Here is a 14915-nt window from a genome sequence, read left to right on the forward strand (position 1 = left end):
TGTAATTGAAATTCCTCAATTTTTATTCAGGAAAATCAAAGCTAATAATTTGGCTCAGAATTTGTTAGAGAGGGATTCTGTGAGAATCGGCAAAGCGTTTGTCATTGGCTATTACACACAAATGCTAATTGTTTATTTTAATGCAGTTGAAAAATAAACACATGAATAAAATGTCAAGATGGTAGGAAAAAAACAACATTAAGCCCACAGAAGCAGCAGCAGTAAAAAAAAAAAATTAGCAATACCATGAAGTAAAAATAAATTCACCTGCAAAATATGCTGGGATCCCTGGACAAACAAAAGCATCTTTGCCAGACAGATATCAATATATCAAAAGATATCAAATATAAGGCAAGCTTCTCTCTGGGGAGAACATTCTATATCCAAGGCACAATGTCTGGGAAGGTCCTTTTCTCAGTTACCACCGTCCTAACCTCAGATGATGGGGGACATCTAAAAGAGTGCCTCAGATGAAGGGTTCGTGTGGAAGAGGATAATGGGATTTTTATGTTCAGAGGCAGTGTACCTTTAGATACCAAAGCTAGAGACAAGCAGCTGGAGAAAACTGTCTTTATCATGCCTTCTTTATGAAGTTCTTGGGTCATCTGCTGATGAATAGTGGACCAGGTGAACCCTTGGTACAACAATGCAAGATTCTTGTGTTCTTTGGCTTCAGCAGGTTTTATTTTAGAATCTAAGCACTGATCACATAAGAGTTGGGTAAAATCTCTTATGAAATCTTTCTCTTTCTGTGACCAGGAGTCCATTTTGGAAAAAATGGATATTAAGCAAGAAACAATGCAATCTGATCTTCATGAAGTGACATCACAAACTAGTCTCAAGGAACAAGTATGCAAAAAAAGCAAAAAAAGAGCGATAAGTGTAGAAAAGCTATAAAACAGAAACCTAGAAGGAAAGATGACATGAGACCAACCTGGAAAAAAAAATCCTATTTTGTGTGTGGTGGGCAGGGAGTGGGGTACAGGATTGCACAGAGAGATGAAATGCACCTTTTACCATACCATGTGTGTGCAAGGTACCACAAATAGATGTCAATACACTGCCAATATATAAGAGACTTGCTTTGATAAGAAACAAGTCCCTCATACTGGATTTTTACAAATATGAAATTCACAACATTTGTGCTAATTTCTCTTACACAAACATTTTCTTACTATATCCAGAAAGCCTCAATGATGTAATTTTGTATGGGTGTATTTCTTCATGTTGTATTTTGCTCACTTCCACACTCCTTTGTGTATGAAATTGAGGGTTTATGACAGCACTTTCATACCTGTGAGCTTCTATGGCCACTTGTGGAAACAGAATGGTGATCGAGACAGAACTCCTCCAGCAGGGCTCTTAGGTTTTGTCTGCAGTGATTAGCATCTTTCAAACATCAGGCATTTTGGCAACAAAAATGGTATTTACCATCTTGTAGCAGAATCGCACACATCTTGTCAAGAGTTTTGAGCTTGCGCATCCACTGCGCATGGCTTTAATGCATGATTGCATAGTATTTGCAATGAAATTAAGAATGTCTTTATTATTTGGAGCTGGTGTAGTGCTGTGGCTAAGAGACAGGGCTGAAAATCAGAACTTCTCTGGTGCAAATCTCACTTCTGCCATGAACTCACTAGGTGACCTTGTGCAAGCTTCTCAGCCCCCCAGGTGAAATATGGGCATTGTAATACTTAACATAATGGGTTGTTGTATGGATCATGACATCATGATGGTACCTGTGAAATGCTTTGCACGTTATGAAAGACTATATAGATATTAAACAGTATTATTACTTCAGTCCCCTTGAAGGGAAGAAAGATATGCTGGGTATATATGAAGTACAGTGAGAAACTGGAACCGATCAAGTAACTTTCCAAATGCATTTTTGGTAGGAGGTGTTCATCTTTCTAGAAGGTCCAATGTCCAATCCTTGGAATGAACAGATAAGGTCTCTGTGTAAGACTGCAATCCTATGCACATTTTCCTGAAAGTAAGACCTATTGAGAACAACTAGATTTATTTCTGAGTAGACTTCTGAGTAGAATGTATGTCACTGACTTTGGTGGCATTTATTGGTTCTTTCTGTCTCCTGGCTCTCTGTAGCCAAAGGCAAGAAACCCTTGTATCTGTAGGGGACACACAAGGCTGAGCGGCTTTTTTTCTGCCTGCTGGTTTCATGGATTTTCTGGATACAAAGACTTCCTAGAGGAATGGAGGTCAAAGGGAGGGAAGAATAGGCTTATTGGGATTAGACTGAATATGCATTTCAATAAATGTGTATTAAGTCTCTTTCTGCCCTCTGACTTGGCTGTGTTTGATCGACGTACAGCACAATCCAGCGCACATTTACTCAAAAGTAAGCCTGATGGAGTTCAATGTGACTTACTCCCAAGTACGTGTGTATAGGATTGTAGCCTTATTCTTGTTTTTCTTACTTTTTTTATTTAAGCCACCTTGGCAACCATTCTTGGAATGGCAAGATATTGTATTGGCAACCTTCAGTCTCGAAAGACTATGGTATCGCACTCTGAAAGGTGGTTCTGGAACAGCGTCTAGTGTGGCTGAAAAGGCCAATTCGGGAGTGACAATCCCTTCCACACTGGGAGCAAGTGCAGTCTGTCCCTGGCCTGTCTCCCTGGCTATGGGCCTTCCTTCTTTGCCTCTTTGCCTCAGACTGTTGGCCAAGTGTCTCTTCAAACTGGGAAAGGCCATGCTGCACAGCCTGCCTCCAAGCGGGCCGCTCAGAGGCCAGGGTTTCCCACTTGTTGAGGTCCATCCCTAAGGCCTTCAGATCCCTCTTGCAGATGTCCTTGTATCGCAGCTGTGGTCTACCTGTAGGGCGCTTTCCTTGCACGAGTTCTCCATAGAGGAGATCCTTTGGGATCCGGCCATCATCCATTCTCACGACATGACCGAGCCAACGCAGGCGTCTCTGTTTCAGCAGTGAATACATGCTAGGGATTCCAGCACGTTCCAGGACTGTGTTGTTTGGAACTTTGTCCTGCCAGGTGATGCCGAGGATGCGTCGGAGGCAGCGCATGTGGAAAGCACTCAGTTTCCTCTCCTGTTGTGAGCGAAGAGTCCATGACTCGCTGCAGTACAGAAGTGTACTCAGGACGCAAGCTCTGTAGACCTGGATCTTGGTATGTTCCGTCAGCTTCTTGTTGGACCAGACTCTCTTTGTGAGTCTGGAAAACGTGGTAGCTGCTTTACCGATGCGCTTGTTTAGCTCGGTATCGAGAGAATGAGTGTCGGAGATCGTTGAGCCAAGGTACACAAAGTCATGGACAACCTCCAGTTCATGCTCAGAGATTGTAATGCAGGGAGGTGAGTCCACATCCTGAACCATGACCTGTGTTTTCTTCAGGCTGATTGTCAGTCCAAAATCTTGGCAGGCCTTGCTAAAACGATCCATGAGCTGCTGGAGATCTTTGGCAGAGTGGGTAGTGACAGCTGCATCGTCGGCAAAGAGGAAGTCACGCAGACATTTCAGCTGGACTTTGGATTTTGCTCTCAGTCTGGAGAGGTTGAAGAGCTTTCCGTCTGATCTGGTCCGGAGATAGATGCCTTCTGTTGCAGTTCCAAAGGCCTGCTTCAGCAGGACAGCGAAGAAAATCCCAAACAAGGTTGGTGCAAGAACACAGCCCTGCTTCACTCCGCTTCGGATGTCAAAAGGGTCTGATGTGGAGCCATCGAAGACAACAGTGCCCTTCATGTCCTTGTGGAAAGATCTGATGATGCTGAGGAGCCTGGGTGGACATCCAATCTTGGGGAGAATCTTGAAGAGGCCGTCTCTGCTGACCAGGTCGAAAGCCTTTGTGAGATCTATGAAGGCTATAAAGAGTGGCTGTCGTTGTTCCCTGCATTTCTCCTGCAGTTGTCTAAGGGAGAATACCATATCAGTGGTGGACCTGTTGGCTCGGAATCCACACTGCGATTCTGGATAGACGCTCTCTGCAAGTACCTGGAGCCTCTTTAGTACAACTCGGGCAAACAGCTTTCCTACAACGCTAAGGAGAGAGATGCCGCGGTAGTTGTTGCAGTCACCCCTGTCACCTTTGTTCTTGTACAGCGTGATGATGTTTGCATCCCTCATGTCTTGAGGTACTCCACCTTCTCTCCAGCAGAGACAGAGGATTTCATGCAGCTCAGTGACGATGATCTCTTTGCAGCATTTTAGGACTTCAGCAGGGATGCTGTCTTTTCCAGGTGCCTTGCCAAAGGCAAGGGAGTCCAGGGCCACGTGAAGTTCTTCTAGGGTTGGTTCACTGTCAAGCTCTTCCAGCACAGGCAGGCACTCAATGTTGTTCAGTGCTTCTTCGGTGACTACATTTTCTCTGGAATATAGCTCAGAGTAGTGCTGCACCCAGCGTTCCATCTGCTGCGCCCGATCCTGGATGACCTCGCCTGTGGCAGACTTCAGAGGGGCAATTTTCTTCTGTGTTGGACCTAGGGCCTGCTTGATACCATCATACATCCCCTTGATGTTGCCCGTGTCAGCTGCTATCTGTATCTCGGAACAGAGCTCGAGCCAGTAGTCGTTAGCACATCTCCTGGCAGTCTGTTGGACTTTGCTGCGAGCAGTTCGGAGGACCTGCAGGTTGCGCTCACTGGGACAGGCCTTGTATGCTGCTTGAGCTCTCCTCTTTTCCTCAATGACTGGTGTCAACTCCTCAGAGTGGGCTTCAAACCAGTCTGCCGCCTTGTTGGTCTTTTTGCCGAATATGGACAAGGCGGTGTTGTAAACGGTATTCTTGAAATGTTCCCATCTGTTGGATGCGTTTGCGTCGGCCGGGCCTGGAAGAGATTCCTCAAGCGCTTGTGCAAATTCCTCCACTTTTCTCTGATCCCGGGTCTTGCTGGTATCAATGCGAGGTCTTCCTTCCTTTTTCGTGTGATACAGTCGCTTTGTTTGCAGTTTCACTCTGCTGCACACCAGGGAGTGGTCAGTGTCGCAGGCAGCACCATGATAACTGCGTGTGATCTTGATGCTGGGAAGGCTGGAGCGTCTGGTGAGGATCAGGTCGAGCTGGTGCCAGTGCTTTGATCTTGGATGTCTCCAAGAGACTCTATGTTGGGGCTTTGTGTTGAAAAACGTGTTGCTGACACAGAGACCGTGATGACAGCAAAACTCTAGCAGGCGTTGGCCATTTTCGTTCATCCTCCCAGTGCCAAACTGACCTAAGCAAGTGGGCCATGAACTGTTATCAGCACCAACTCTAGCATTGAAATCGCCGAGGATGAACAATGGCTCTTTTACAGGGATTTTCTTGACAGTGGTGGCCAGGTCATCATAGAATTTGTCTTTGGCTTCTGCTGGAGACGACAGAGTCGGTGCATAAGCACTGATGAGAGTGATAGGTCCTGCTGATGACTGGAGCTGCAGGGACAAAATTCTTTCACTTCCCACAGTAGGTGGGATGATGGATTTCAGCAAGGTATTTCTGACCGCAAAGCCAACGCCATGTTCCCTGGTTTCGTTTGGTGGTTTTCCCTGCCAGAAAAATGAGAAATTTCTCTCCTTGACAGATCCGAAATCTGGCAGCCTAGTCTCTTGAAGGGCGACGATGTCCATCTGCAGTCTGCTCAGCTCCATGTCGATGACAGCTGTTTTGCGTGCGTCGTCTATTTCTTGCAGGTCATCAGAGAAGCCAGGTGTCATTGTCCTAACGTTCCAGGTGCCCAGCTTTAGGGCAGTAGTTTTCTGTTTTCTGTTGCATGGTGCAGAGTTGTCGATCCGCTTGTCGGTTTTCACCCTAAACCCCACGCACCCCATGAGGTTAACGGACCGTGGCGAGGCAACACCTTACTGGCTGGGGACTGCCCAGCTTAAGGCGGGCGGTAGCTGCCCAATGAGATGCAATGATCTCTCCCACCGTCGGAAGCAGCCCCTGGCGTCATGCTCTACGCCAATCGAGCAAAGACTTATAACCGGTAAACTGCTGCTTCCCGTGTTGTGCCGACGCCGTATGGCGAAGTTGGAGTGTCCTCTCCAGTGCACGAAGCCTGGGTAAAGAAGGTATGGAGGATAGGCTGTTACCCATGCAGCAAATCCCCCCTCTCCACGTCGCTGGAATGGTCCAATGGAAAGGCAGAAGCCAATACGGTTGGTTCCAGCGGCGTCGCAGGAGTTGCCAGAACGTGACTGTGTTCAGCCATGAACTGCCTAAGGGACTCCGGCTCCTGATTTTGCCTCGAGGTTGACTCCTGAAGCCTTTTCCAGAACTGGATGTAGCCACAAGGCAGTGGAGGTTTGAGGTCAGAGTTTCCTTCTCTTAGATGAGCTGCCTTCCTAGGCTGACGAGTCCCATCTACCCGGTGGCTGTTTAGTCGCCTCTTACGACAAGGCAAGATATAAATCTTAAGGCAAGATATAAATCTTTTAAATAAACAAATGTCAAAAAGGAGAGTGGTGTCTTTTTATTTGCTTGCCTCTCTGTTAATCTGGGATAGTTTTGTGAAAGGGAGCAGAGCCACCCACACTCTAGATCTGTGAGATTTAAAATTGTGTTTATTACTGTTATTTATTCATAAGGACTTTTCTGTCTTGTACCTTCCTTAAAACAACTCAGAGCAACTGAATTATAGCATTAAAATATAATAGTGATTATAAAGATTTTTTTTAATAGTTTAGCCCCTTCCAGAAGGGTAGCTAGAGAGGAAACAAAGTACTAAGTTTTCTAGGGAGCCTCCCTGCGGCTTGCAAATGGACCCTCCCCTTAGAAGCCATTTCAGACAGGAGGAGCAAAATGGAGGCATATGTACGTACCCAGAATGGCTCTGAAGGGGTGGGGGCCACTTGCATGCCTGGGGGGGGAGTGCTTTGCAGCCCTTCTAGGTACACTTCTGGACCTATCATTGAGGTAGTCTAGGATAGGCTATCTAGAGGATAGTATTGGGCCTTTATGTGCAGCATCAAGGCATTTCTTTATATCCAGTTCAAGGCCATTATCAACTCTTACTAGCAGAATTTAGGTGGCATGACTTGCTGCCTGCTGAACTTCATGGTTGAGCAGAGCCACCATAGAGGCAGATCAAAGAAACTCCTGTGCTGTAGGCCACAGTGAAAGTGCAGCCATGCTCAGAGCAGTCAAGATGGCAACCAGTGCTAGGTAAATCGAACACACTGCTGATAAATGGAGAAGTGATTTCTCCATATCCGTGTTGTCTTCTGTCCAGTGTGCTGGTTTCTCCCTTTTATCATGTGAGAACTGATGCATATGCATATGCATATGCACAGATGATGGGGGTTAAGGAGTCGGGAAAGACCTGGAGAAATTCAGCAAACTGCACATACAGTGGCTTCAAACAAAACATACAGCCCAATCCTAACTAAATCCCCTGCCAATGGAGCTGCATCAACGGAGTATGTGCTGCATTCAGCAGGGCGCAGTCCTGTGGCCTCCTCAAAGCAAAGGAGAGCACACTGGTACTTGGTAGACTGACAGGACTGAGTAGGACTCTTACAGCCCAATCTTATTTGGTTGCCAGCATGAAGTTTGTCATATCCTATGCCTGTCCTGGCAGTGCCACACTGATGGCTCACCAACGCTAGCACAACAAGGGCCAAAGTCCAAGCCTGTCCTGTGAAGCAGCACTGACACAGCCCTTCCCAGTAACACTCCCAGCCTCCGTTGAAACACTGACACAGTCAGTTATCCAGATAGTGACATACCGATGGCAGCATATCGTTGCTGTGGCATCCATGTGTCACTGCTGTGAAGTTGGAGCATCATATGGAGTAAAGAAAATATTTCTTTACTCAGCGCGTGGTCGGTCTGTGGAACTCCTTGCCACAGGATGTGGTGCTGGCGTCTAGCCTAGACGCCTTTAAAAGGGGATTGGACGAGTTTCTGGAGGAAAAATCCATTATGGGGTACAAGCCATGATGTGTATGCGCAACCTCCTGATTTTAGGAATGGGTTAAGTCAGAATGCCAGATGTAGGGGAGAGCACCAGGATGAGGTCTCTTGTTATCTGGTGTGCTCCCTGGGGCATTTGGTGGGCCGCTGTGAGATACAGGAAGCTGGACTAGATGGGCCTATGGCCTGATCCAGTGGAGCTGTTCTTATGTTCTTATGTTCTTATGTTCTTATCATCTATGCGTCATTCATGTGTCAATGTCAAGAAATCAGTGTGTCACCTGTGTGACATCCATGTGTCATAGGTGTGATGTTCAAGAAGTCAGTAATGCATCCAGTCAGCCCTGACAGCAAGAGAAGCACCACCAGGGTGAACTGAACAGGAGGTGGGGGCCAATGAGCGAACAATCATAGGTAGAGGTGGGATTTTTTGGTAATAACGAAACAAATTTTCTGCACTTCTCATTTTTGTAAAAAACAAAAAACTCACAAAAACCCAAAATCTGCAAAAACACATTCTCTTTGTCTCTATATAGTCTCTAACACCTCTACATGCATGTGGCTGCATCCGCTGACACTATACCACCTATATCACCTACCTAGTACACTTTTAAAACAGTTCTAATTTAGAATTAGAATTTATTTAAATGTGCCCTTGGAATAAAAACACAAAGTACCACTTTCTGCACTTCTAACTTTGAAAAACACCAAAATCAATGAAAAATAAAGCCGTTTTCACTCACCTCTAATCATAGGGTTGGAATGAACCCACAAGGATAAAGGCCTATAACCAGGAAATCATCCTAGAGCATCTACAGCAAGCCTCTGCTTGAAGATCTCAAGTGAGGGAGAAGCCACTACCTCCCTTGGCAATCTATTCCACTGCTGAACCACACTTACCATCAATAATTTCTTACTGATGCCCAACTGGAATCTCCTCTTTTGCAGTTTTTATGCATTAGATTTAGTTCTATTCTAGAACTAGGTCCAACAGATACCCCACCACCACCACTAGAAATGAATAACATAGCCAGAGACATCATTGCAACACGGGAAGGTGCTCCATGTACACCACACACAAGCACACACCTACCCAACATGACAGCAAGATCCCACAGACCTGACCCCCCCATCTCACTGAAGTCACAGTGACAGCAGCAAAAGGGCAAAAGCAGAGAACTACTAGGAAGCCCTGTAGCCAGGCAGTGGACTTCTATACTGGTGACGCTGTTGTTGCAGCAGTGATGTGCAACCATACCAGCATATCCCAAGGATAGGATTGGGTCTTACATGCAGTATCAGGCATTTCTTTATATCCTGTTAAAAGCAATTATCAACACATCAGCAGAATGCATTTTTCTTTATACCAGTAATCTCATATACCCCCTGCCTCTTGACTTCAGGATTTGGCCATCCTTCCCTATTATTTTTCCTTTTTGGGTCTCATTTAACGGCTACGGTGATCTTCTGGTTTGTTTTCCAACTGTGATTATGAAACGAAGTTTAAGTGAATGTGGTGTAAAACCGTTGATGTGTGCCAAATATTTTTTTTCTTGCTGTTACATAAAATAAATGATGCAACTTTAGTTGCTCGGTCTTTCAAAGTGAATTTGTCAAAGAAAGACAGTATCCATGCCGTGTGTGCGTGTGTGTGTGTGTGTGTGTGTGTGAGTGAAAGTAATTGGAGTCATTCCCCAAATACTGTTTTGATAATGTTGTATCTTTTGGCCAACGGTGACCATTTTTATTTATTTACATATTGTTTCAAACAATTCATTTTTCCATTCTGTCATGGCACTTGCAGCAAAAAGATCACAGGTCTGTGCATTGTTTTTCCTGAAAGACACTGTAAAGTCCCAGTTCGTATATCTGCTACAAAGATCTCTTTTGTAACAGTTTAATGAACATGGTTCCCCCCCAAGAATCTTGGGTATTGTTATTTGTTGAAGGGGCTGAACTGAGGATTCAGAGAATGTATCCGTAATCTTCCTCACAGAATTACAATTCACAGAATTTCTCCAGAAAGAAAGATATAATCTTTAAAAAAACAAAATATAGTTTAAGGAGAGATCACCAGTCTCCAGATGCTCTTCCTGGAGCCAAGACTACAAAGCATTTTTGCTCCCTAAAATACCTGCAGTGGAATCAGAACATGAAATTTTTTAGGTGTGTTCCATAAGTGGGAATGGTAAGAAACTGAATCCATCTCTGAGGCAGGAACACCAGTTTTTTCCACTGGCCCTTCCCTTGTGCCTTTCAGAGCAATAATACATATAGACTGTAGTAGTAGTTGGCAACCTTCAGTCTCGAAAGACTATGGTATCGCGCTCTGAAAGGTGGTTCTGGAACAGCGTCTAGTGTGGCTGAAAAGGCCGATTCGGGAGTGACAATCCCTTCCACACCGGGAGCAAGTGCAGTCTGTCCCTGGTCTGTCTCCCTGGCTATGGGCCTTCCTTCTTTGCCTCTTAGCCTCAGACTGTTGGCCAAGTGTCTCTTCAAACTGGGAAAGGCCATGTTGCACAGCCTGCCTCCAAGCGGGCCGCTCAGAGGCCAGGGTTTCCCACTTGTTGAGGTCCACTCCTAAGGCCTTCAGATCCCTCTTGCAGATGTCCTTGTATCGCAGCTGTGGTCTACCTGTAGGGCGCTTTCCTTGCACGAGTTCTCCATAGAGGGGATCCTTTGGGATCCGGCCATCATCCATTCTCACGACATGACCAAGCCAACGCAGGCGTCTCTGTTTCAGTAGTGCATACATGCTAGGGATTCCAGCACGTAATATAGACTGTAACCAGGTGATAAGTCTTAAAATTGAACCAATTCTTCTGTTACTTTTGAGGCATAGTCGCTGATTCTGTGTGGTGAGTTTCCAGGGCTGGTGGGTTTCTGCTATGCAGAAAGAGCAAATACCTTCCAAAAATAGGAGAATCAAACCATAGCAACTTCACATAATGAAATTATTTATGTTTATACCACCATTAGTCAGTGGAGCTCAGGGTGACATAAAAGATTTTTCTCTCCCATCAACCCTGTGAGGCAGGTCAAACAGAAAAACAGCCACTGGCCCAAGCTAGTCCCATGAGCTTCGTGGCTGAGAGGGGAATTGAACCCAGATCTCCCCACTCTACATCTTTTACTCTAAACCAGGGGTCTCTAAACTTTTTGTCCAAAGGGCCACATCAAATATCTGGTACAGTGTTGAGTGCCAGAAAAAAAAATTAAATATAAAATTTAAATAAATACATTGGAGATGAAACTTAGATGAATGAATAAATGAATGGGCTCAAATATCCAGGATGTCTCCAAGCACCAACAGAGCCCAAGAAATAAAGCATGCACTTAAATGGACCCCCATTCCCCCCACCCCACAAGCACAACTCCGGTTGTGTTTGGTCAACTGGACCAGAGCTCTCAGGGGATCAGAGGCTGGCTGCAAGCTGGATAGAGGCTTGCTGTGGGCTGCATCTGGCCACTGGGCCAGGATTTGGAGACCCCTGCTCTAAACACTACATCATATTGGCTCACAGTTTATGATCCATTGCCATTTAAAATGCTCACAGCTCTTGCTTCCCTATATTAGGTAATGAGAAATTTGTGCTTTTAACCCAATACCAACTAAAAATTAACAGAACAGCTCCACTAATGGAAACATCAATACTGCCTTTCAATCATGAAATGAAAGAAGGTCTTGTAGCCAAACTGTTAAGGATCAATGGCCCAAACATCACCGAGAATGATCACAGTGAGAGAGCTTATTACACTGCATTTTTATAAATGATCTCCGTACCCCAAGGTGGGGCACTTCATAAATTCACATTTTTATATTGCTGGAAGTGGTGGATAAATGGCAAACCTAATGAGTAGCAGTAGAGATGAAAAGCAATCTACTTTGGGGTGGATTATTTTTAATGCAACAAGACAGTGGGGTTGATTTTTCATATAATATGAAGGTCATTTCTCTACACTGAGATCAGCCCCATGTAGGAAAAATCTTGAACGTAGTTAAGAATCTGTTTTGCTGTGAATATATATTGGGCTTTGTGGTCAGAACACAATCATTGTGAAATGTCCCTCAGCACCTAGTGAGGGAAGGCTCCATTGCAATAAATGAAGGTTAGCTCAAGGGTCTGATATGCCCATTTCATATAGATTAGATTCCTGAAAGAGAAATAATATATTTCCCATTAAAGCTCCCATCCTCCCTTCTTTTCAATGAAGTAAATCATACTGATTCCATATTGCATGGAGTCTCTAGCATGTATGCACTGCTGAAACAGAGATGCCTGCGTTGGCTCGGTCATGTTGTGAGAATGGATGATGGCCGGATCCCAAAGGATCTCCTCTATGGAGAACTCGTGCAAGGAAAGCGCCCTACAGGTAGACCACAGCTGCGATACAAGGACATCTGCAAGAGGGATCTGAAGGCCTTAGGAGTGGACCTCAACAGGTGGGAAACCCTGGCCTCTGAGCAGCCTGCTTGGAGGCAGGCTGTGCAGCATGGCCTTTCCCAGTTTGAAGAGACACTTGGCCAACAGTCTGAGGCTAAGAGGCAAAGAAGGAAGGCCCATAGCCAGGGAGACAGACCAGGGACAGACTGCACTTGCTCCCAGTGTGGAAGGGATTGTCACTCCCGAATCGGCCTTTTCAGCCACACTAGATGCTGTTCCAGAACCACCATTCAGAGCGTGATACCATAGTCTTTCGAAGGTTGACTGAAGGTTGCCAACATATTGAAGAAGTGCACCTAGGACTGCAGCTTTCTTTCCATTTCCAGATTGCTAGCGGGCATGGGAGATGAGTGGGGCAAGTAACTTATCTGGAGGGGCACTTGCACCATGATCCACCCTTCGGCCGCCTGCCTGGATCAGTTAAAAAAGGGGGAAAGTCAAATACCAGGCAGTCCACAATATCCATTCTGGCAGGCCAAAGTGTTTGGTAGAACTTCACCAGGTGGTGTCAATTGATCTACTGCTAAAGGACAGGGTGGGACTGGGCAGAAGAGAGAGCACATGAAAGCACATGAAAGCATAGGCATAACAGGCACATCTGCAGTGTTGCCTGGGGCCATGGTGTCTGGGGCGGTGACACCGTGATGTTGCATGAAGTCACAACGTCACTTCTGGGTTCTCCTGCAGGAGGAGGCAGCCTCCTGCTTTGCACTCACCAAAGGTCAGACCAAGAAGACACTGCACTGAGCATGAAGACAAGGAAGCCATGCTTCTTGATTTGGCCAACGTGTCCCCTCTTCCTCCCTCAGAGGCAAGCCTCTGTGGGAAGAGGAAGGAGTGTGTCAGCTGGACTGCAAAGCCCACCGAATACAAAGAGATGAGTATAGGGGTTACCACAGTTGGAACCACTACTGCCTCTCCTGCTGCCGCCACCTTGGCTGGGCCTCAGAAAGCAACCCTTCTGGCCTAGTACCCAAGGAGGACAGCCCCCCAACTCCACTTGCTACAACACTGGGGCACATTAATTAGCTTTCCACTGCAGCAATTTCTTCTGCAGATGCCAAAAAGCAAGATGATCTCTCTCTCTCTTTTTATGCCTATTTTATTTAGTTCTATTTATTTGGTGAATTTATAGCATGCTTTTCAACCATTGTTTTCAGTCAGTTACAATTAAGTGTCAAGAAAGCAAAAGTGTCCATAAAATTACAGTGATAGCAAATGTTGGGAAAGACCTTTGCCTGATTCCCTGGAAGACTGCTGCTAGCAAGAATGGACTGGGCTGAACGAATTAGTGGTATGATGCAGTAAAGGATGGTTTCCTGTGTTCAGTTAGCTGCCATTTGCCTGTGCATTTGAAAGGGGCTATCTTTGCTTTAATCTTTGCTTTTATCCCCTGGGGGCTGGGGATAAGAATAGGCCCTCAGTTTGGCTGTACTTGTCGTAAGAGGCGACTAAACAGCCACCGGGTAGATGGGGCTCGATAACCAGGGAAGGCAGCTCATCTGAGAGAAGGAAAACTCTGATCCCAAACCTCCACTGCCTTGTGGCTACATCCAGTTATGGAAAAGGCTTCAGGAGTCAACCTCGAGGCAAAATCCGGAGCCGGAGACCCTGAGGCAGTTCATGGCTGAACATAGTCACGTTCTGGCAACTCCTGCGATGCCGCTGGAACCAACCATATTGGCTTCTGCCTTTCCACTGGACCATTTCAGCGACGTGGAGAGGGGGGATTTGTTGCATGGGTAACAGTCTGTTCTCCATATTTACTTTACCCAGGCTTTGCGCACTGGAGAGGACACTCTGTTCCAGAACCACCATTCAGAGTGTGATACCATCATCTTCCTAGACTGAAGGATGCCAACAACAACATCTTTGCTTTTGTGGGAGGCCTGAAACCTGCACTCCAATGTTCTAAAACTATATTCTCCTATAGTGGTGTTGCTAGGGGGGTGCAGACTGTACCAGGTGTCATGCATAGTGTGACACCACTATTCACCAAAATTTTTAAAATCTTTGTATTTTTGAATAATACTATTATGCTATATATCAATCATTGTGTAATTTCATGCAGAATGCAATGAAATAAACCGCGTTGAAATATCTCTATTCTATCAAAGATTATAGCCAAAAAACCAGCAGAACGGGGCAATGGTACATCACCACGCCCACTGCCTGGGATGTTGCCCCACCCACTGCATGCAAAGAGGTCCATTATAGGGACCTGGCCTCCTGCACCAGATGATGCAAACCCTAGTGACACCACTGTTCTCCTATATTCTCCTAGATTTGACCGCTTACTATTTCAGAAATCAAAACTCTTCTCATATACAGCCAGAGTCCAGGGAGATACATACATTGATGGTCCATCCTCACTGGAAATCTTTCCAATGTGGCCCACACTTGCTCCATGATTTTTGGTTTAGTGCAGGGGTCTCCAAACCCTGGCCCAGGGGCCAGATGCCCGCGGCAAGCCTCTATCCAGCCCGTGGCCAGCCTCTTGTCCCCTGAAAGCCCCTGGCCCACTTTGCCAAACATGAAAGGAATTATGCTCTGGTTGCAACTGGAGGGTATTCTAAGGGCCAGAGAGGTTGAATGAATGAGCCCA

General features: G+C 45.8%; 1 protein-coding gene across 4 annotated transcripts in view; it reads left to right on the top strand.

Annotated features, from left to right (window-relative positions):
* Positions 1-14410, top strand: part of CCDC197 (coiled-coil domain containing 197) — a 47200-nt gene extending 32790 nt beyond the window's left edge. For 3 of the 4 annotated variants that reach the window (XM_066612212.1, XM_066612210.1, XM_066612211.1), the window contains exon 9: positions 760-2477. In XM_066612212.1, the coding sequence (XP_066468309.1) occupies positions 760-897 (138 nt within the window). In that variant the 3' untranslated portion in view covers positions 898-2477. Of the gene's footprint in view, positions 1-759; positions 2478-14086 lie in introns of those variants that run through there. The other variant, XM_066612213.1, reaches the window with a different exon arrangement.
* The last annotated feature ends 505 nt before the right edge of the window (positions 14411-14915 follow it).

This window comes from Tiliqua scincoides, chromosome 1 (genome assembly GCF_035046505.1).
Source record: "Tiliqua scincoides isolate rTilSci1 chromosome 1, rTilSci1.hap2, whole genome shotgun sequence".
NCBI lineage: Eukaryota > Metazoa > Chordata > Lepidosauria > Squamata > Scincidae > Tiliqua > Tiliqua scincoides.